This window comes from Giraffa tippelskirchi, chromosome X (genome assembly GCF_054371585.1).
Source record: "Giraffa tippelskirchi isolate mGirTip1 chromosome X, T2T-mGirTip1v1.2.pri, whole genome shotgun sequence".
Classification (NCBI taxonomy): Eukaryota; Metazoa; Chordata; class Mammalia; order Artiodactyla; family Giraffidae; genus Giraffa; species Giraffa tippelskirchi.
Window position 1 is genome coordinate 3,061,137 of NC_137289.1, and position 23,019 is coordinate 3,084,155.

Here is a 23,019-nt window from a genome sequence, read left to right on the forward strand (position 1 = left end):
CCAATTTCATGTCCATTGCATTGGTGATGCCATCCAGCCATCTCATCTTCTGATGCCCTCTTCTCCTTCTGCCCTCAATGTTGCTCCTTCTGCCCTCAATCTTTCCCAGAATCAGGCTCTTTTCTAACGAGTTGGCTGTTCACATCAGGTGACCAAAATACTGGAGCTTCAGCTTCAGCGCGCTGGCTGGCAAGTGCTTTAGTGGCTCTCTGCAGGCATCGCTTTCGCCATTCCTATCTGGCCATCTGCTCTGAACCATGAGGGCTGTAGTACAGCTTGGAGCTGAACTATCTCTGCCAACATGTGCACACCTGGACTTTGCCCCCCAGGAAGAGTTATGCTTGGTTTGGAACTACTTGGGGACAGGTTGGACCTTGCCACTCCACAAATCACCTAAGAAAATGTGCCCTGACTCCATCCAGGTCCAAGAAGTCAGAGCCCAGGTGGATACACTCGTCTCCCACTTTTTCTCTCTGGGCCACCACTCTTCCATTCACTGAACCTGAGAGCAGAGCTGGCCAGAGGAGGAAGGTGGGGGTAGGGAGGAGGCTTTGGGGCTTCTGGAAGGGAAGGGAAAAAGCAGAGAAAAAGGACTTCCTTCTAGCTTGCCCTTAGAGCTCAGCCAAGAAGCAAGAAGGCAGTGATTCACCATCATTCTCTCCTTCCCACAGATCAACCTAGCTGCCCATGTCTACCTTGTGCCTACTTGGGAGGAACTTGAGAGCCAGTGGAAGAGAGTAGGAGAAGAAGCAAGATTCAAGGAGAGGTAGATCTCGGGAGTGGAAAGTCCAGGGACAAAGGATGTGGTGGTGGTGGGAGTGCTGGAGATGGGAGAAGCAGTGGGCAGGACTATAGAAAATGAGCAGTGCTCCGCACCCAGCAACCCAGGCAGCTGTGGAGGCTTGACCCTGGACTGTCACCAGGAACATGAAAGAATCAGCAACTTGGGGCCACTGGCTTCCCCAGGGTAGCTCACCCTCCTCTCTCAGAGCTGACGTCTGCTCCAACCAAGTCTTCAGCTGGGGAGCCCATGGCTTCCGATCTCATGTTGCCATCACTTGACTGTGCAATTGATCTGGATGGGAAAAGAAAAATTTCTGATTTATTGGGTCTTGATTTAATTATGACCAACCTAGATAGCATATTTAAAAGCAGAGACATTACTTTGCCAACAAAAGTCCGTCTAGTCAAGGCTATGGTTTTTCCAGTAGTCATGTACGGATGTGAGTTGGACTGTGAAGAAAGCTGAGCGCCGAAGAATTGATGCTTTTGAACTGTGGCGTTGGAGAAGACTCTTGAGAGTCCCTTGGACTGCAAGGAGATCCAACCAGTCCATCCTAAAGGAGATCGGTCCTGGGTGTTCATTGGAAGGACTGATGTTGAAGCTGAAACTCCAATACTTTGGCCACCTCATGCGAAGAGTTGACTCATTGGAAAAGACCCTAATGCTGGGTAGGATTGAGGGCAGGAGGAGAAGGGGATGACAGAGGATGAGATGGCTGGATGGCATCACCGACTCGATGGACATGGGTTTGGGTAAACTCCAGGAGTTGGTGATGGACAGGGAAGCCTGGCGTGCTGCGATTCGTGGGGTCGCAAAGAGTCGGACACGACTGAGTGACTGAACTGAACTGAACTGATTTAATGTAATTTAATGATTTAATGTAAATTTGATTTTATGTAATTTAATTAATGGGCTTTAATTTAATTTTACTTAAATTAACATAAATTAATTTAATTTCATGTGCTTCCCTTGTGGCTCAGCTGGTAAAGAATCTACTGCAATGCGGGAGACCTGGGTTCGATCCCTGGGTTGGGAATATTCCCTGGAGAAGGGAAAGGATACCCACTCCAGTATTCTGGCCTGGAGAATTCCATGGGCTATACTGTCCATGGGGTTGCAAAGAGTCAGACACGCCTGAGTGACCTTCACTTTCAGGCATCCTGAGAGCAGTCCTCAAGGACCAGAAGCCCAGGCCTTCAGTTGCCACCCTGTACTGCTTCAACGGAAGCCAAGCTGATACCAGCACTATTTTAGCTTTCATCCCAAACTTGATGGGCTGGGAGCAAGAGTGGAGCCAAGAAACAGAGCAAGGGGGCACAATGGGAGGTGGGTGGGGGAATGACCAACAGAACAAAGGGCAAAATGGTCGGGGCCACTAATAAACCACAGAGCCCAGGGCTGAGGTTCCACAATAAGAAGACAATGGCAGGTGGACAAGCCTGTAGGCTCTTCTCCAGCTTCCCACTGAGGACGTGCCCAACTCTCAGCCCCTGCCCACCACACCCAGGTTCCCCTGGTCGGGCTTCAGGGAGAGGTGAGTTGGATGGTTGCATGATGCTGGGCACAACCAGCCCTTCTGGACTCATCATTCCCTGCTATCATTCTGTCTCCCACCCCTGCACTCCTTCCACATCTCCCTTTGTCCACAGGCCATCCTGGAAGTCCCTGTGAGATACTCTGCAAGGGCCCACACATCCTTTGATCACTGACTTCCCTAAACCTCCAGCTCAGTGGCCTTGCTTGCCGTGGCTGTCCACAGGGTTGCTTTCCATGGAGTAAAGGCACAGTGAGGTTGGGCCGAGGGCTGGGGTTGGGGTGGCCTGGCTTACATTTTTTTCTCCTCTAAAGTTTTGTCCAAGTGGCTCCCTGAGGGATCTTGGCAGGGGACTACCCTTCTCCAGGCCTTATGCATTCCTTCATTCATTCTTTCAACAGATATTCACTGAGGACCTGCACTGCCCCAGACCCTGGGGACACAGTGAGGAATTGAACAGCTCTGGTCCCAGCTCCATCCACTGACCTTGGATGGGGGCCACATGGGCTCTGGTCCCTGCACTGAGTTACCTTTCAGAGTTTGCATCAGGGCTCCTGAAGGCTCCTTCACTAGTCAAGTTTCTCTTGGGTTCTCTGGGGTGAGGGACCTCTTTGTCTTTGGAACCTGAGGAAGACCTATAGTGGAAAGAAACAGAAGTTAAGCACCCACACTTAAGTGAAGGCAGCTACCTCATCCCCATATGCCAACTTTCTCCAAAGAGCTTAAATCCTGATGTTGCAGGATTGGCTAATTATCAAAATCTACTAACAACTACTATTGATTGACAGTCAGACCCCATTCTCATGACTCTGCATGCATTAGCTCTTCACATCAACCCCACAGCATGGTCACTGTTCTTATCCACGCCCACTTTCCAGATGAACAAACTGAGGCACAGAGGGCCTGGAGTGACTTGTCCCAAGTTCCACAAGTAACAAGGGGAAGAGCTGAGATTTGAACCCAAGCAGTCTGGCTTCTTCAGAGCTTTGGACTATAATCTTCTATGGGGTAAGATTGATCCTATCCTCTTGATTCAAACTCCCCGTATTCTCTCTGAGGTCATCAGGGAGTCTCATGGTGCCAACCCCAACAGAAACACTCCCATCATTGTGACCATTTAGGACCACTGACCCAGTGGGTAACTCCCACCTTTTCTCCATCATGACTCTGTGTCACTGCTTCCTACTTGCCTTGCCACACGTTCCTTATCTCTTCCACCTATTTCTCCTCTTCTTCCCCTTAAATGTTGGTGTTCCTGGCATTTCTCACCATCTGCATGCTTTGCCACTGACCTTGGTCACCTCCTCTGCTCCCATGGTGTCAACTGTCGTTCTGAAGGCAATGGCATCTGCCTTTTCCCACTTCTCCATTTACCCACTACTTCCTGGACTGGCCCTCAGGAAGCTCACCCTCAGGCCAGAACTGACCACCCTCCCCAGCTGCCTCCAGGGGAATGACCAGGCAGCCACCACCTCCACAATATGGTCTGTGCTCAGTTTGCCTGCTCCTCTCTCCTCGAGCCCCTTGACATTGTACCCCATGTAAACATCAAACTTGAACTCAATTATTTCCACTCTCATCCCTCTGCATAGAACATGGAAATCTCTTGAGCCCTGACCTCTCTCCCAAAGCTCAACCACAAACTCTGAAAGGCCTCCTGGTAAAGTCATCATAAATAGTAATTTGTAAAGTACTAAGTATAGCATCCCTCCCTGCCCTCTACCCCTAGCCCCCACTACTGTAGTGAGTTATGGAGCAAAAAGTGTGGGGTGGGAGTCAGGCAGGCTAGGTGGGAATTGTGGATCTGCCTGCTCTTGGCCATGGGACTTAGCAGTTACTGAACCATTCAGGGTCTCAGTTTTCTCATCTGTAAAATGGACACAGTGATTGCATCTACATCCTGCATGGGGACATGGGCTTGGCTGTTTGGGGCAGGGCAGGGCTAAGTGAATTCTATTAAGAGTTTTCCCTCTTTTTTCCTTTTCTCCAGCTTGACTTTCTGTTAGAAAGTGGGAGGGGCACTCCAGGGGATCTCAATGGGCTGTTATAGCTTTGTCACTTCCAGACAAAATGCCAGGGGCCTTATGGGGCACACAGTGCAGACTTTCCTCAGAGACAGCCTGGCTTCCTCCTGTGTCTTGCAGGGTCACTTTGCCCCTGTTTCTCAGGTACTGGTCACCTTAAGGAAACCAGTGAAGCAGCTTCCAGTGTTGCCATATTAAAGACATTGTCACACTTGGTGATTCTCAATCGCTCCAGCAATAAATGCTACTGCGGTCCTGTTCTGGGACAGGCTCTGGGCTCTCCGGGGACTCGGGGTTCTTGGGGCAGAGCCATCTATGTGTGGACAATCATGACTCTGCATGGAAGACTCTCTGTGTGAGCTCAGCGTGGAAAGCCCTTCACAGAAAGACACACAGGTGAAGGAGGTGCAGCAGATGGGAGACATCCGGGCTCAGACTGAACAATGAAAATGGGAAGGGCATCCCTGGCAGAGCCTACAGCCTGCACAGCCAAGTGGGGCTGGGGAAGGCTGGAGGGCAAGGTCCAGGGAGGAGGGTATATAAGGGGAGCCAGGAGGGGGTGTATGGGCCCCATCAGGCAAGGTAGAGTTCAGGCTGCAGAGCCTAAAAGGGAGGGGGTGTTGCAGGGGTTTTCCCCAGGCCTGGTAGAGGACTACTGCTGTCCTTTAGAAATGGCACCCAGGTAAACATATGAAGCGGAGAAGGCAATGGCACCCCACTCCAGTACTCTTGCCTGGAAAATCCCATGGACAGAGGAGCCTGGTAGGCCACAGTCCATGGGATCGCTAAGAGTCGGACACGACTGAGCGACTTCACTTTCACTTTTCCCTTTCATGCACTGGAGAAGGAAATGGCAACCCACTCCAGTATTCTTGCCTGGAGAATCCCAGGGACGGCGGAGCCTGGTGGGCTGCCATCTATGGGGTCGCACAGAGTCGGACACGACTGAAGCGACTTAGCAGCAGCAGCAAACATATGAAGATTCTGGGATGGGGTGAGTGATAGAGGAGGCCCTGGCCCCAGGGAAGGGAGTAGGGACAGAAATATCTCTAAAACAGAATGAACAGGACTCAGTGCCTCACTGGGCCTGGAGTGTAGAGAGGGAGGAGCCAAGGAAGAGAGTCAAGGGACCCACAGATCCATCAGGAGTCATCTTGGATGTCAGTTCCTCCAGGAAGCCTTCCTTAACCACCTCCACCACCATGTGGGTGAGAGGCCCTTGCTTGGAGCTCCAACTGCCCCAAGGATTAGCCTGGGCTTCCAGTCTGGCCTCCCTCCCCAGACTTTGGCCTCATGAGGTGGGGTTCCAGTCTGTCTGCTTCACTGCAGCCTCCCAGGTGCTGGCATGGAGGCAGGTGAGTAGCTAAATGAGCAGGAGTCAGAGTGCTGCAGAGAAGCGCAGAAGTCTCCCTCCCTCCGCGGGTCTCCCCTCCATGCTCAGATTTCCAATTGCTCCCACCTCAGCTTTGCTGGACCATCCCCCGATCCCCCAAGCCTTGCCTGCATGTTAAGCTCGAGTCCACCGTGCTCCCTGCTGGTTGTGCACCTCCCTGAACCGCCCCCCCCCAACTGTTGAGGCTGATCCAGTGACCTCGCCCCATTCCTGGTGGCCCCAGTCACACAAAACCGCCTTAGTGGCCTGGGAGGCGGGGTGGGGGGTGGGGGCGCAGGGCTCCACAAAGCCCAGATCCCCACCCAGTACAGCTGGCTGCTCCCATCCTCAGGGCCCAGAAGGGTGAGCCATCACTTCCAGGGGCTTCTGGCACACAGCTAGGTTGGCATCTCAGTCCTGACCTCACTTGTGTCTGTGTCTGCCTCCCCGCACCAGGAAGACAGTCAGCAACTCCAGACAGGGGATCCCCAGGACTGTGTCTGTTCTCCCATGGAACCAAGTGCTTGCTCCCAGGAGTTGTGGAGTGAAATGGGATGGGGCAAAGAATCCGGGTTGCTCATTTCTCCCACCAACCAGCCCGCAGACCTCATCACTTGCAGCCTGGCCCTGCTGCTCCCATCTCTAGAATCGTGTGTACCTCATTCCTTCCAGGTGTGGGGCCACCAGGTGGAGTCCTGCCCCGGGGGTGGTGATCTGCAGGTGGACAGTCTCCTCGCCTTTTGCACTGCAGCCAAAGGAGAGAGGTAGAGAGTTGCTGGTAAGAAAGGCCTCCCCTTCTCCATATATGCTGGGGGTCTCAGGATGTCCTCTCTCAGGAGCCTCCTGGCTAGTGCAGAGGGACACCCAGACCTTGCCCCACCCTTTTTTCTCTTGTCTCTTCCTTGGACTTGAGTCTTCTTGGTGCTGCAGTGAGGGGCCTTCTGGGTACAGAGGTGAGCCCTGTCCATGGCTGCACTGCAGCATCCAAAGTGGCAATTTGAGTTCATGGGCTGATGGGAACACACGGTGAACAAGATGCCCAGGAAACCTACACGCCGAATCTGGAGTGACAGCCAGTGAAAGGGGAGACTCAGGGCTTGAAGGTCAGAGAGCAGGTGTCCATGAGCTGGAGCCCGGGCAGGATCAGACATTTTCAGCCCTCAGAAGGTCCCTTTGAGCGTTCCCTTGATCAGAGCCTTGTTGAGAGTGCCTGCACATAGCCCTCCAATTCCACTGGATTTTGTGTCCCCACTGCAGGGCCTGACACCCAGGAGGATCTGGCTGTGCTGATGGTTAGGGCTGGAGAAAATTTAGAATGTTCTGGGTTTGTGGGGTTCCCCTTCACTCCAAACCACATCTATCAGGTCCACATTACAGCCACTCACTCCTTCCTTTGGTTGTCCCTGGCCACTGGAGTACAGGTAGGGGTGAGTCCCAGGCCTGCCCTGGTGAAGCCCCTGGCCCAGCAGGGAACAGGATGAGGGCCAAGTGGCATGGGCGCTGACACAAGCAACCTGTAGGGCCATGCCCAAATCAAGCGCCAAAAGCACTTGGAAAGTTCTATGGAGGAGTAGCTCAGCCCAAACTCACTGGAGGGAGACAGGAGGAGGAGGTAGAGGCCAGAAGGGCTCTTAAAGACAGAGACCAGATCGACTGTGGCAAAGAAAGTCCACAAGGTGTGCTTGAGGTGGGGGTGGGGCCTTGACATGATCAGGCACATCAGAAAGGACACTCGGGGGTCCCAGGAGGAGGAGGGGTGCATGGGGGGAAGGATGGAGACAGGGAGCCCCTGGAGGGCAGGTCAGTGAGCTGCTCATATCTGTCACTTCTGGACACTGAGATGACGGAGGAAATGGAAGGGCTGAGGCGGACAAGGCTTCTCTACACACAAAAGCCCGGAGGGGGCCTGGTGCACACAGGTAGCTCTGATCTCAGCCCATCTCCATTCGTGATGACCATGAAGACAGCCTGTTGCTACTTTGTGCCAGGGAGCAGGGACACGTTCCACTTGGGGATGTCACAGGCAAGTAAAGCATACCTTCTCCCCGGCATTTCTAGTTCTGTCAGAGGAAATAAAAACCAAGCGCTGCCCCAGCTGGCGTCTCTCCCTCAACGCTTGCCTCCTGAGCGATTTTGACTTAAAGGCTCAGCCCCCATGGGTCCTGCTATGAGTGGCACTGTGTTCCTCCTAAAAGATATGCTGAAGCCCCTGGTATCTGTGAATGTGACCTTATTTGGAAATAGGGTCTTTGCAGAGGTAAATATTTCTGATGAGATTGTACTGGAGTAGAGTGGGTGCCTTATAGAAAGGGGACAAACACACAGAAGGAAGACAGCCATGTGATGGCACAAGCAGAGGTTGGAGTGATGCATCTACATGCTAAGAGGTGCCAAAGACTGAAGCTGAGAGAAAGGCCTGGAACAGACTCTACTCCAGAGCCTTCGGAGGAGCACGCAGCCCTGCTGACACATTCCTTGATTTAGGACTTCTGGCCTCTAGAACTCTGAAGGCACGCATGTCTGTTGTTTAATCCACCCAGTTTCTGGAACCCTTTCATGGAAGCCCCAGCAAATTCATACAGGGGACTTCCAGCCTCTCCTCCTCTGCAGCCAGCAGCCTCGCCCCTCCCCAGACCCTCAACCACCCATAGCTCTAGTTCACTCTGAAGTGGTCGGCCAGGTTGAGAGCTGCTGGAGGCCAGAAGCTCTTATCCAGTGAGGTCGCAGCTGCCAGTGGAAATGCAAGTGGCCTGTACCAAAGGACTCATCCAGCTAAAAGAGGGAGAGGAGTCAGGGAGGACAGAGGAGCTCCTTCTCGGCTGCCCATGGTGGCATTTCCTTCTGACACCAACAGGGGGCAATATTGGCCTTTTCATTTGATGATGGGCTTCCCCGGTGGCTCAGACAATAAAGTGTCTGCCTACAATGCAGGAGAGCTGGGTTCCATCCCTGGGTCAGGAAGATCCCCTGGAGACAGAAATGGCAACCCACTCCCGTACTCTTGCCTGGAGAATTCCATGAAAAGAGGAGTCTGGCGGGCTACAGTCCATGGGTTTGAAAGAGTCGGACACGACTGAGCGACTTCACTTTCTTTCACTTTTTTTCTTTCTGCAGCTCAAGAAGCACCCAACCATACCAGCACCAAGGCACTACACCAAGGACTTCACGTGCATTATCCCATTTAGTCTTTTGGACAGCCTCTGGAGGTAGGTATCACTGCTCCCTGTTGCTCCCTATTTTACATATGAGGACCCTGAGGCACAGAAAGGTAAAGGGACTTACTCAAGGCTACACAGCCCATAGGGGGCAATGCAAGGGTTTTGCCTTGTACCAGAAGCTGTGCTCTTACTGACGGCTCCTTAGTTCCTCTGCCAGGCAGCATGCTGGGGCCCAGCCTCACCTGATGAGGTGAAGCAGAGAGGCAAGAAAGCTTGAGCAGTGCTGTGATGGGGGCAGCAGCCAGGCCTGGGGCTCTCACACAAGCTAGCGTCTCTGAGAGGAGGTATCCGAGAGAGTGCACTTTGGAAGGTGGGCAGTAGTTATCCTTCACATTAAGCGGGGGGAAATGAGATGAACCCAAGAAACTAGGCCACATGGTGCATGGAGGCAGGGCCACTGCCACAGGTGGGCTGTTGAGGTGGGGAGGGAAAGGGATGGAGGACATGGTGGAGATGGAAGCTCATATTTGGACACTTGGTACTGAGGGGCCTTTGGGGCACCCAGGCAGGTCAGGAGTCCAGAGCGGGATGGGGCATCCTTCTGTGGTACTCTTTCTGTTCCCCTGTAGGGTTTGGCGCCTGAGACGGGGGAGCCCCTGCTAGTTGGCCACAAACCAGCTATTTTGGTTCAATCCCTGTTCACCAGGGGTCTGGGCTCCTTCAGGGATACAACCAGCCCTGGAATTCTAGATAACTAGGCAGGCAGGAGTTGGGTGTAGGGGGCTGATAGTGACCCCCGAGTCACTGCAGGGCCTCATGGGGGTAGCGTCAGACGGAGGCCGCCTGGGACCAGCCAGCAGTTCATGGGGAAGCTACCTTGTGGTTTGCAAACACTAATGGAAGAGCCTTCCTCACCAACCCCTATCAAATACTTATGGTGGGGCACTTGGTTATGGCAGCCCGAACAAGACAGACAGCCACTTTGCTGTGACAGCCAGGTGGCGGGTACTAAACATCCAAAGGAGTTTTCTGGAATAAGTGTTAAAATGCCTGTCAATTGATAGCACAACCTACTACTCCTCTTCTGTGCTTTAAGAAAGCATGTGAAACCAACATTAATTGCTTTTTTTTTTTTTTCCAAAAGAGAAATTAAGGAGATCCCTGGGTTGGGGATCCTGGAGAAGAGAATGGCTACCCATCCAGTATTCTGGCCTGGAGAATTCCATGGACTGTATAGTCCATGGGGTCACAAGAGTCAGACACCACTGAGTGACTTTCACTTTCACTTTTCAGAAAGGTGCTTTGTTTTCGGTAAATTGTGTCCCCTCCAAAATTTATATATTTACATCCTAATCCCCAGGACCTCAGAATGTGAGCTTATTTGGAAAAAGGATGTTGCAGATGTAGTTAAGACGAAGTCATACTGGAGTAGGGGGGCTCCTAATCTAATACGACTAATGTTCTTATAGGAAGAAGAGGTCAGGACACAGACACACTGAGGAAGACCTTGTGAAGAAATGCAGGGAGAAGACAGCAATTTCTACACCAAACAGAGAGGTCTTAATAGAAATCAACCCTGCTGACATCTTGATTTCAAACTTCCAGCCTCCAGAACTGGGAGACAATACATTTGGCTATTTGCGTCAACCAGTGCGTGACCCTTTGTTCCAGCAATGCTGGCATACTAAGCCCCCGTATGCCATTAGTCACCATGTCCCATCAATGCTACCTCATGAAGAGCTCTTAAATTTTCCTGTTGCTCTGGCTGTGACCTGTGGCTGGCCTTGAATTCCTGCAGTTTTCCCTCTCCTCCACCATTCTGGGCTGTAGCAGGTTATCCTATCTCTCTCCTGGCACAGAAGAGCTGGCCCCAAGGACCAAGGTCACATATAAATGGTTGAGGGGCTTGAGTCAAGGAGGGGCGTGTGGACATGCAGTGGCATCACAAGACCCGTAACAGCCCCAGGGGCAGTGGCGTTCTCGCAGGACTTAGCATGATTCAGCTCAGAGTACAAAGAGGTATTGATTGCCTTTTGCCTGCAGACAAAAGAGAGCACCATTATCTGCCCAACACTCTGGGGCTCAGAAATCAGGGCAAATCAGAGCCCTGCCTGGAGTGAGATCACCCGCACTCAGACTGCCCCTGCCCCTGCCCTGTCAACCCACTGCCAGAGCCTCCCATCTCATGGGCTCATAGGCCAGAGCCAGTTCCTGGTACCCACCCGGGCTCAGCATGAGCTCCACCCAAATGGCCCACGACACTTTGGCTCTGCCCCTGTCTGCACTGGCAAAGAAGGAGGCGGAGGACAGCATTGGCAGGGTGAACTTGACTAACTTACAGGAGAGCCTTGAACGAGTACACTGGCCGCAGACCATCTCACATCCCACAGTTGGCCACTACAGTGTTCAGTGGTGCAAGGGTTAAGTTGACACAGATAAGCACCAGACAGACAAGACTGAAGCACTCTCTCCCAGAAGACCAGGCTGTTTTGCTCCTTTCAACCTCAGGACATCGAGCCAGACAGGCCCTTACTGATTTCTGTGTCCCATCCTGTCACTGGGCACATGGAGACACTGACCCCGAGGTCCTGTAGGGAGGTGACCTGGCAGTCACCAGCCATGGGCAGAGGTGAGCAATTGATTACCTGCTCGAGCCAGCAGGGAATCTCGCCACAGCAGGGGGGTCCTGGCTTTTCTCAGAAGACACATCCTCATCCACCACGTCAACCCTTTGGGCAAGAAGAGAAACAGATGCACTTGGGGCCTGAACGACATGCTTTCTTTCAGTCATGTTGGTGGCTGAGTGACTCCAGCTTGGGATAAGGACAGGACACGGGGTTGAATAGTGTCCCGCCAAAATTCATGTCTACCTAGAGCCTGGCAACATGATCTTATTTGGAAATAGTCTTTGCAATCAATTTGTCATCAAGTTACAGTGAGGTAATACTGGGGTAGGGTGAGCCCTAAATGCAACAGGTGGTGTCCTTATAAAAGGGAAACTTGGATACAGACACACAGAGAAAAGAAGGTGTTGTGACAGTGGAGGCAGAGGTAGGAGTGATGTGTCTACAAGGCAAGGACTACCAGCGACACCAGAAGCTGGGAGAAAGGCCTGGGACAGCTCTATGAGGTTCCTGAGGCTGCCATGACAAAGTACCACAAACTGACTCTTGGTGGGAACTTGTCTCCAAGATCATGCTGGCTGTATTCTGGTCAGCATTTTTGGTCTTCCCACTTCTGAGTCTCTGCACAGCTGGGCCCTCTGCTTGGAACACTTGGCATGCCAAGTTCCTCTTGTTTTTCATTCCTCAGCTTGTCATAGATGTTTTCCCTCTCTATCCAACAGAATAGCCCTAAAATTCAGCTTCCCAGAAGTTTTTTTTTCCCTGTCCTCCCCAAGTACTCTCCTCTCCCAGAAGATGTCCTGTCCCCTCACTCAGTGGCAGCATCCTGATGTCCTGATCGTGGCCCACTGGCTCTTGTTCAGTCTTTAGGACCCATCTCCAATGTCATGGTCACTCCCAAGGGCCTGGTCAGGCAGGGGCTCTCAATTACCCCTCCTGCCAAGGCATTGTCCAGCCAACCCCTGGTATGGTGGGAAGGAGTGCAAAGGAACAACTGCTTTCTTCCCTGGTACCTACTCTTGCTGCAAAACCCCAGAGGCCAGTGTGCAAAACCCCAGTGCAAAACCCCAGTCTTTCCAAGAAACACTACAGCTCCATCTTGGGTCAGGGACCTGGTCCTATTAGCCACTGGCAAATGGAAGTTTCTCGTTACCAGACGTGTTCTCTGAGCCAAGCTCTTGCCTATGCAGCGTTGCTTGCCAGGGTCTTCTGTGCCACCATGGCCAACCATGGGCTTCCTTGGCTTCCAAACAGAAGCCGCCAACTTTGCACAACTCCCTCTGCTCAGGGACAGCAACTCCATCCCCCTTGCACCCACTCTCCACACACTCCACCCCTATGAGTGCAAGAGCTTCCCTCCCTTTGCCCACACTTACCTCTTGGCAATGAACGGGGCCAATGTCTCCTGGGCAGGGCTGCTGAAGGAGGCAGAAAGGTGATGTGTTCGCAGAAGCCAGAGACACGTAACATCATCCCCAGCACCCTGCTTGCCCTGATGGCAGCAGCCAGACTGCTCAGGTTTCCAGAAAGTACACGTGAGGTCCCTGTCAACCCACTGTCACAGGCAGAGGAAGAGCAGAGCCCTGAGGGGAAAGGACCTGGCCCAGAGTATGGAGCAGGTGGATGGCCCTGCTGGGTCCCCTGATGAGCTGCTCACCCAGCGTTCTTCTTGGCTGCTGACAGGACATAGGAGTGATCCCGGGGAGCTGTCTTCCTCACCACACTGCTGGCAGCCTCGGACCTGGGGTGGCACAGAGAGGGGGCAGCTAATGGATGAGGCAGGGCAGCTACTCAGGAAGCAGAAGAAAGCTTTAGTGACCTGCCCGAGAGCCCACACTTAGCGGGCTGCACAGTGGGTAATCAATGCCCGGCAGTCTGGCCCTGGAGCTCTTAGCTCTTCCCTCTGCTACTGTTGACTCTGCCCTTAGCATTGCCTGTTTGTCGGGCCATCAGCATGGGGGCCTTCGGTGCATTTCCAACATCAAGGACAGGCCAGCAGATGTTGGCACCGGGAGGCAGGCTGAGGTTGGGGCCTAGCTGTGCCCAAGCACCCAGCCCTCACTTTGGGACAAGGGGCACGGGCCCCTCTGGAGCCTGACCTTGTCCCCAGCCACATGCAGGTGGCTTGTCCCTGGGCACCAGGCACTGCCTACTTTGGTCCAATTTGCTCTGGACCCTTTTGAACAAACTGGTAGAGAAATTCCTCGTTACCTCGGTTCTGCCCTCATAGAAAGTTCCTATGAGGGGGCCCCCGGGCAAGCCCAGTGCTGAGTGGGTGGTTCAGGGACTCCAGGAATGCTCCCTGCTGACGGCGGCCACCCTCCACCAACAGACAAGACAGATGCTCCGTGTGTCATGCATGATCCCTGTCTCCCCAGGCGGTGGAGACTTGGGCCCTGCCCTGTCCGTGGGACACCCAGCAGGCACCGTTACCTCCGTTTCTGCTCATCAGAAGAGAAGCGCACCTCCTCCTCTTCGGCAGCTCTTGATGCTGAGCTGCGCCTGACGTTGTAGGGGGCCCTGGGGTGAGGGATTGAAGATGCTGCCAGTCATGGCCCCTCCTCCCTCAACCACCCTCACACCATTCCCTGTCATGCCCTCTGCAGCTTGGCCTCCTAACTTACAAGAATAACATGTGCTGGCCTGGCTGCCCCTGGACTCTGTTCAAGCCACTCCTTCCTCTGGAAAGCTAGATTTGCTATCTCTACCTGTTCCCACCCTTACTGTCCCCCAAGACCCTGTTCAAGCCTCATCCCCTTCTCCAGAAAGATTCCCTTGTTGCTCCATGTCAGTGGATGATGGTGACAGGGGACAAGCAAGATAAAGATGTTGGGCCCCTGGGAATGCAAGCACAATCCACATTTGTTCAGATCCCGCCCTTCTGGGTCCACAGGAGGGGGACTTGCATGGGGCCACTGGGGAGCTCCAAGGGGGACCCCAAAGATTGACATACAAGAAGCAACCCACATTTAGTATCAAAGTGCCCATAGCTGCCAGGCTGCCAGGGCCAGTAGCATGCTTGGACTCATCAGGTGCTAGGGCAGCCTGGCCCAGTCCAGGAAACAGTCAGGGCCATGACCCAAGACGCTTTTTCCAGACCCACCAGCTCCTTCCGCAAGCTTCCTACAGCCCCTGCTTTGCCTGAGATCAGAAGTACAAGGTGCACACTGTCCAACATTCTGGGGCTGCCCACCCTCTGGTGGGGTCCAGGCCACAGTGGCAACTGGCAGGGAGGTCAGAGTGGCAGGACAGCAGTCTGCACTGTGCTCAGAGGCAAGCAGGCAGCTGCCCTCAGCGGGCCCTGTGTTTGGGCCCTGGGAAGAGGGAACCAAGTTGGGTCTGTGATTGCCTACTCACAGCTTCTTGTAATCCTCCGTGGTCATCTTGTAGCCAGAGGAGGAGGGGCGGGGAGGGCCAGTGGGAGCTGCTTTCCCCAGATTGGCCATGCTAGAGAGACAAGGAGTTTTCAGGTGTGTACCCGCAGGCCCCCTCTTGCTTCCACATTTGCCTACATGGCCCAGCAGGCATGTGGCAGGTGGACAAGTGGGTGCTGGTGCCCTTTCCTCTTTGCTCTCAGCCCTGCCAGATACCCAGGACATGTATACCACCCTGAGCAGGGCCACCCTCTTGCCATAGACAGGCCTAGCCCCCTTGGTCCTGCTTTTCTGACACCAGGTTCAGCCTGGTGTCAGCCTGTTGAGAAGATGGTGGCCGAAAGCTGACAACTCAGCACAGCTGATCAGCAAGTCTGGGCTCTGCACAGCCTCTTCCCTGTGCCTCTGTCTTGGTGACCCTGTGCCACAACTGGCACAAGGACAAGGGCACTGGTCGTGTGGTCCAGGGGCCTGCCTTACACAGGAAGAGACCTGACACCTACCACCCCCTCAGTGACAGGCAGTGGACTCCCATACCTCCTGCTGGACAACTGGCCAGCACCCTGTCAACACACCTTTTTGGAGCTCCATTGGCCTTGGGGAAGTGCTGGTGAGGCTGGGACGAGCTGTCCACAGGCTTGGTGAACACTCCGCTGAAAGAGAGTCCGGGAGAAGCAGCCTGGTGAGCCCCCTGGGAGAATCCAGGGCCATGTGGTTGGGCATGGGGAGGTGGGCGGGCTCCTGCGGTCACCTACCGGATGATATAGCCCATGGGAGCCCTCGTGCTCAGGGACCTGCCGAGGGAAAAGAAGGTAGGATGTGAACGGAAGCCTCACAGGTGGGCCCAGGCTCCCCGATGACAGTAAAGGGTGAGCTGATGGGTGTCCCAGTGTGGTCAGAAAAAGGGGAGCAAGAGGCACCATTTGCTTCTCAAGACAGCCAACCACATCTGCATCCCTAGCCAGGGTGCCTGTCCTGGTCTGCCTGTCTCCTTCATGCTCCCCAGGAAAGGCTGATTCTTCTGGGCCCTGGCTCACAGCTGGCACCCAGGAAGGTATGTTCCATGGCTGGGCATGAACACAGAGGTATCCCATCCAAAGTTGGGTTTCTCCCTGCTCTGCCAGGCCCCAGTGCTCCCCTGAGCAGGAGTTCTTCTGAGATGGATGACAACACTCCCTACCTCTACCCTCAGAGCTGACCCAGCTCAGGCTGGAGGCTCTATGGTCAGAGGCTGGGGGCTGAAGCCATGTCAGGTAGAACCCCTAACCTGATCTGACACCCTACTCTTCCCAGTCCTCTCCAGGAAGACTCATGAGGGCCCAAGGGGTGGAGCCCAGGCAGGAGCCAGCGAAGGCCAGCTGTCCTTTACCTCCGACTCCGCTCCAGCCTCCCTCCTCCAGCCAGTGGGATGCCTGCACTCCCCACCTGGGGGACAGGGAGTGCTCAGAGGAGTCGGTTGAGGGATGCGGGCAGGGAAGGTCAGGCTGGAGTATCGTGGGATGGTCTTAAAGGGACCCACATGGGCACGTGGCAGGGGCACTTCCCTCCATCCCCACAGCTCACTTGGGCTGGGAGCAGAGCAAAAAAGGTCACTTATCCCATGTGTTCTCCAAACATACTTCCAAACCAAAGCCCAGGCTGAGAACTGCACCCCCAAAGTAAACGTACTCCACAATGAGTAGATTATCTTTGAACTGTGCTCAGGCCCTTGCCAACTACCGACTGCTATCACAATTGGCAATTCTATCTTTTAAGCTCATCTCTCTACTTGGGTCAGGCCCCTTTACCCGGCTAGGATGTCAGTTCCCTGAGGAAAGGGTTGTGTCCTCTGTGTTCAGTACAGGACCTGGTAGGTAACAGGTGCTGAATCATTGAGAAGTTCTGGGCAAGGCCACCATGACCAGAGGCAGCCCACTGGGCTAGCACTGAACTTGGACCCTACCCTTCCAGCTGTGGCCACTGCCCTCAACTGCCAACTGCTGGCTCTTTGCAACAAAGATCAAGGCTGAATTTAGCGACCCTCCCCAACCTTAACCCTAAACCTAATTCCCTATCCCCTAATGCTAACCCCCTACATCTTAGGAGTAGTTCCCCCTGATCTGGGCAGGATGTGCTGACACTTCAGAACCACCGTGGACACTTCTATGCAAAAGTCCTTGAAACAGAGAGGAGAGCCAGCTGTCAAAACATGTCATCTTGAACTTGGAGACAGTTGGAGCAAGTGTTGAGTCTGCCCTGGCATCCTGATTACCTATGCAAAGGAGTCATGTATGACTCTTGAAGGCCCTAGAGGATCTCAGAGACATCGTCTACACCCCTTTGGGGTTGTTCAGTGACAATTTTGGTCTCAGTTCACAGCTGAAGTCACAGAGGTGTAGTTGGGGAGGCAGCTGGCCCCAGGGGACCTGCATCCAGTCATTCCTGTGCTCCTTTCCCCAGAAAGCGGAAAAGCCGTCCTTCCAGTGGGGTTCAAAGGTCTCCCTGTCCCCTGAGGACTGCAATGCGGGCCCACCCACCTGCCATTGGGGCAGCACCTCTCACCTGGCCTTCGGGACCTCCCCAGCTGATGAAAACGAGGTGGCACGAGTCCGGCCGGAGGGCAGCTCACTGAGCAAAGAGGGAACACAAAAGGGGACCGCTACATGTACCTCAGGAACTTGGCCCACTGTTCCCATCGCACCTTCTCCTTCCCCGGCCCGTGTCCATATTACACACTCTGGCACTGGGCCTTTCCCACCCTGGGGCTGGTTTAGTGTAACCCATGGAGTGCCATCCCATGCCCAACCTGTCGCCGCCAGCCCTCCCAGCCACCCGGACTTACAGGGTGTGGCCCTCCGATTCATCCTGTTTGGTGATCCAGCTCTTGTCCCCCTTCAGCGTGGTGCGAACCTTCATCTGCCTGAGGACAGTATTGCGCTCCTCCTCGCCTGCTGGGAGAGGCTTCCCTGGCGGTGGCAAGGCCAAGTGGCTTCAGCAGGGGCGCCCCACCCCAGGGCCCCAAGGCCTGCTTGCAGCCCTCTCCATACACTGCTCTCACTCTGCTGCCCTGTGGCCAAGTCCAGGCCTAGGGGATGCCCAGGCCTCACCTTTGCTGCTTCCTCCAAGAGCTGAGATGCTCATGGCGTTCTCTCTGAACGTCCCTTCTCAGTAGATTCAACAGGGCTCCTAGGGGCAAAGGCAAGCACATGGTTTGTCACTTCGTGTATTTATAATGGCTCATCACCATAAGGTCCTTGGCACACTGAGACCTTCCAGACTGTCCTCTGGGCATGGGGAAGCTAGAGCTGGTGAAGTCTGGCCGAAGGGCCCCTCTGGGTGGCACATCCTGCATCTGCCCAGGACTGCTCACCTTGGGGAACGCATGGCCTGTCTGTTGGGGAGATGGCTGAGACAGGCAGGCCACCAACTCTCTTAGAGAACTCTGTTGGCCAGACTCCAGCCTGGTGAGTGTTGGCAGCAGTGGTCGACACTAGTGGATCCAGGAGGAAGGATGGGGGAAGGATAGAGGCTGGGTGACAGTCGCTTTGGGGTTGGGATGTCTCTCTCACTCCTTAGTGGCCATCTGATGGACCTTGAATGGGTCATCTAACCTCTCCCTCTGACTTGCTCAGTGTCCTCATTTATAAAGTGGGAATTAAAAAAAAAAAGAAGAAGTCCACCCTTCAGGACTGCTGTGAGGACAGAAGACACCAATATTCTTGCAACTGCACACCACAACCTGTGTGGCTCGAGGGTAGGCACTGTGTCCAGTGGGCAAGCCCTTGGGCACCAGGTGAGGTGTCCTGTGCTCTGATTTCTCTTCCTCACTTTGTCTTCTAGCCTCGTTGTTACCTCTCTGCCCCTGAAGCAAGTGCTGCCCTTCTGTGGCCTGTGAGGGCTAGGCCATGGTGGTCTCTAAGGCCTCCCAGGTCCAGGAGGGGCTGGAGAGGGGAAGCCAGTTCTACAGGATGGAACTGACTGAAGATGACTTGAGTCCAAGCACTGACCCACCACAGCCTGTCCCTTGGGCCTCAGGAGAGGAGCAAGAGGCTTTTGTGGGTGGCCATGACAGGAAGCAGGGCCCCTGGCTCTGACCGTACAGTCCTATGCACAAGGGTCTCCCTTTTAGAGGCCCGCCATCCTCTGGGCCCCTGCAGGGCCAGGGCCTGAGCAGTTGGGCCATGCTGCTAGCTGGCAAGTCCAGGACATGTTTTCATGGAGGTCAGGGGCAGTAAAATGGGCAGGGTAGGGCAGGGCAGGGCAGGGCGCCAAGAGCAAACCAAATTTGCCACGTCAGCAAGAGCTGGATTTCCCATAAACTGCACTGAATGAGCAGCCAAGGAGGCCCGAGCCCGCCGTGTGCCAGGAACGGCACCTCATCACTGCGAGTGGGAGCCCTGCGTGCCTAGCCCTGCACTAAGGCTGCCATGTCACAGCTCACTCCGGAGGTGATCCTAGGACCACACTGACCCCTGGCCCATCCCAGCAGCCCCTGGAGCAGCCCATTGAGCCGCCTAAGATCTTGGTCCCTCCATCTCCTGGTACTGTGGACTAACAGGCTTTGTGGGGGGTAGGCCCTTACCTCTTCTGTGCCTCAGCTCAGGACCTCCCACTACTCGGTTGGAAACTCATCAGTTTCCCCTTGACAAGCCTCTTAGTCACGCTGCCTAGAAGTTTTCTGTCAAATCAGAACCAAACAAGCCACTTACTTCCCAAATCAGGGCAGGTGCAGGCACATGCCCAATCATACAGGCAGAGGGGCCACGGGGGACTCCCAGGCCAAAGTGGCAGGGGCACTCACAAGGGCCCACAACAAGGGAGTGAAGCTGGGTGGGTCCTGCTCCAGACTCCATCTTCACAGCTTCTTGTCCTACCTCATCAGGCAAAGACCAGGACGGATGTTTCGTCTCAGAAGTCAAAAGTCTTTTTTGATGGGATTATAAATTTGAGTCAGGAAGAAAAATCTTCTCACAGGACTGAAGATGGCAGCTCTTTATGACATGGAGACTTTTAGGTGATGAGTCCCAGCCAGATGGATGCACACCTGAGGTCTGAATCCGTGTCCAAGCCAGTTAGCTTCTCCCTCCACTTTACCACTCCCCTCACATCTACAGCCCTGGTTTAGGCCACAGTCACTACCAGCTGCCATCTGTGCTTCCTTCTGGCAGCACTCACTGCCCCCTGATTCTTCTTGGCCCACATCAGCCCTTGCTTCTCACTCAGCTTCTGCTGGCTCCCTACCGTCTCTAAGACGGGGGGAAAACTCTCCTGACCCAGTCACTCTTCTCACTTCAACGTCAACGCTGTGCTCCAAGTGGACCATATGCCTCAGCATCCCTGGAAGCTGGCCCTGCCAAGTCAGTCCCCTCCTGCCACTCCCTGCCCCCATTTATGCCACTGGCCTAGAGGTTGGCGGGGGCCATGCTCCTGACTTACACAATATCACCACCAGTCTTCTGACCCAGTTCTCCTCTCAGACCTACCATCCCCTCCCTTAGTCTGACCCATCTCAGAACTCGACCCACACTGCAGACAGGGGCAGCTTTGCAGGACGGGGTGTGGACCACTCAAGAGGGCTCTTTCCTGGAAGGCTCTCAAACAGGGTTGGCTGGCAGGTCAGTCAGGGCATCATTTTGGAGGGCAAGTCTCCTTGTGTACTGAGAGCCTCAGAGAGGGCAAGGCCATTGATCCAGCCATTCCCTTCATAGCAACCTCTCCTAAGGAGACAGGCACATCAGTAGAACTCAGTATACAAGAGGGTGTCATCTCAGTGTTGAATATGATGGTGAAAATTTGGCGATAATACAAATTCCCAATAGTTGTCTTTAAACATATGATCTACCATTCAAGCAAATAGTAGGCTGCCATTACAAATGATATTGATATATGTGATATTTAACAAACTTTCATGTATATTGGTTTCTATATATTATTAAGTGAAAGGCAGCTTTTAAAACAATATCTGTAAGATGTGTTCATTTCATTAAACTATATTTACATAAAAATGCCCAGGAAAAGAAACATCTAAAGCATGTATACAAAAACATTTCACTCCTCTGTATATGATCATCTTCCACACCCCATCCTGCAAAGCTGCCCCTGTCTGCATTGTGGGTTGAGTTCTCAGATGGGTCAGACATGCACATGGCAGGAGACACACTCCTAGAAGCTCAAAAACACAAGGACACAGTAGGACAGAAGGAGCACACTTTGCACACTCAGGCTCTGACACCAGGGCAACCCGCCCACAGTAAGTATGCCATCCTCCTGCTTCACAGTGAGCAAACCCAGCTGGGGGAGGTTGGGCAAGTGGCTCCAGGCCACACTTCCAACACTTTCAGAGGGTAGTGGACCCAGCTAGAACCTAAGCACCCAGCTGTGGCTTCACAGTAGCCCTGCTGACCCCAGGTATGACATCACAGAGCCTGGGGTCCAGGTGGCCAGGCACCAGTATGGTTCTGGCTCCACGGAGGAGACCTTGAACTTGGATCAGCCATGCACACGGTGCCTGCCTGGCCTCTCAGCCTCATGACTGACTCCAAGCCCCAGACCCCAGCATCCTCTCTGAGGTGGGCAGCCGACGCCCTGCAGCCCCAGCCTCTACCGTTTCCATGTCCAACACGCCAAGGTCTCTCATGGCCAGGGCTTGCGCTTGAATTCAAGAAGACATGGGAAGAGAGAAACTGTTCTAACTGCAGACCCATGCACCTCCCCACTCACCCCATGCAGAAGGTGGAGAACAAGACTAGATGGATGCCACATCATCCAAAGGCTCCACCTCTAGCCACCTTCAAAAGGCAGGAGAATTCCCGCCTGATCAGGCCTTCCAGCCTTCCTCCTTCTCTGGGCACTTGGACTTCTTCCAAACTCTTTTAGGCTCTCCTGGCCCATGAGTCCCACTCTCTGAGCCTCATCTGTGAAGTGGTGCTGAGCCACCAAACCTGTGGCAGGACACCCCCAAGCCAGACCATGTGCCCCACTCCCTGTAATTTGGTGCCAGCTCTGTCCCATGCCATGGGTTGCTATCTGGATGCTAGTGGGTGTCCTCACTGTGCACCTTTTCAGGACAACAACCCTGAATCTACCTTGATAGGGAGATGGCTTCTCATTTCTTAGGAAGTGTCACATCACCCTGCCCAAGGGCCTGTCTTGGGCCATCAAAGGAATGGGTGGCTTCCCTACCACCTTCCATCCTCTCTCTCAGCTCCACTAGGCAGGACCCTTTCTCTTGCTAAATCCGACCAAGGCCCTATATTTGGACTTGTCCCAGGGCAGCTCAGGACCAAGTGCAAGTCCTCCTGAGCAAGTCAGGCCACCCTCCATGCCCTTTACTCCCTTCTCCCTCCCTCTTCCATTCGCCTGCACTTGTCTGTTGGGGCAGGCTAGGGCAGTGTCCCTGGCAGGGCTGGATGAGAGAGTCAGGACAGGCTCTCTCTGACGCAGGTAGCTGCCCCGCACCTTCCTCCCAGCTGCTGCAGCATCGCAATGCCACCCGGCAACCTCCCAGGAAAAGCTTCTGGCCTTGACTGGATAGAGAAAAGTGAAGAGCCAACGAGGGAGGTGTGCAGAGCCTGTGGTCCCAGCCACAGTGAGCCCGGAGGCATCTGAGGCCATCAGTGAGTGGGGTCAGAGCTGAGGCAGAGGAGCTGGGGGAGGGACCTGGGAGAGCTGGCAGACAAGGACACCAGCGCTTGGCTGATGTATGAGGAGACAGAGATGGAGAGAGAAACAGCAGGAGGAGGGGTCACCCAATCACCCCACAGGCACACACGTGGCCTCCAAGATGAGAAAACTGGGAGAAAGTTTTCTGGAATCACCAACCTGCCTGACTCCGCATGTTGTGCCCACCCACTCTCCCAAGCAGGCTTCTGTATCTCCACCCCTGACAAAAGACCTGGAGCTTCAGCCCAGGCGGCGCCTCTCACAGGAGCCCTCATGTCCCCCGGCGGTCCCTCTGTGCTGTTGCTGCCCCCACACTCTTCCTCGGTGCCCCCTGGCCCATCTGGGATGGGCTGCCTTCTTCCAGACAATGGGAAGAACACCATGGTGGGGGCAAGGCGGTGGGGCTCATGTGAAAGTCGATGGCAAGCTGAGTGACTGCCCTTCTCCCACCCTGGGCGGCAGGTGCTGGGTACCAGGCAGGGACCTCCCAGGTGAACTGGGAGGGAAG

General features: G+C 54.3%; 1 protein-coding gene across 14 annotated transcripts in view; it reads right to left on the reverse strand.

Moving 5' to 3' along the window:
- Nucleotides 1–23,019, reverse strand: part of ZNF185 (zinc finger protein 185 with LIM domain) — a 52,840-nt gene that overhangs the window by 22,659 nt on the left and 7,162 nt on the right. For 2 of the 14 annotated variants that reach the window (XM_081567355.1, XM_081567361.1), the window contains exons 2-14: nucleotides 17,957–18,035; nucleotides 17,692–17,815; nucleotides 17,412–17,477; nucleotides 15,626–15,664; nucleotides 15,446–15,523; nucleotides 14,854–14,943; nucleotides 13,930–14,016; nucleotides 13,154–13,237; nucleotides 12,873–12,914; nucleotides 11,518–11,601; nucleotides 6,373–6,459; nucleotides 2,849–2,953; nucleotides 977–1,075 (exon numbers count right to left, since the gene is read on the reverse strand). In XM_081567355.1, the coding sequence (XP_081423481.1) occupies nucleotides 977–1,075; nucleotides 2,849–2,953; nucleotides 6,373–6,459; nucleotides 11,518–11,601; nucleotides 12,873–12,914; nucleotides 13,154–13,237; nucleotides 13,930–14,016; nucleotides 14,854–14,943; nucleotides 15,446–15,523; nucleotides 15,626–15,664; nucleotides 17,412–17,477; nucleotides 17,692–17,815; nucleotides 17,957–17,990 (1,019 nt within the window). In that variant the 5' untranslated portion in view covers nucleotides 17,991–18,035. Of the gene's footprint in view, nucleotides 1–976; nucleotides 1,076–2,848; nucleotides 2,954–6,372; nucleotides 6,460–11,517; nucleotides 11,602–12,872; nucleotides 12,915–13,153; nucleotides 13,238–13,929; nucleotides 14,017–14,853; nucleotides 14,944–15,445; nucleotides 15,562–15,625; nucleotides 15,665–17,404; nucleotides 17,478–17,691; nucleotides 17,816–17,956; nucleotides 18,036–19,431; nucleotides 19,528–20,374; nucleotides 20,436–23,019 lie in introns of those variants that run through there. The other 12 variants (XM_081567362.1, XM_081567359.1, XM_081567360.1 and 9 more) reach the window with 11 other exon arrangements.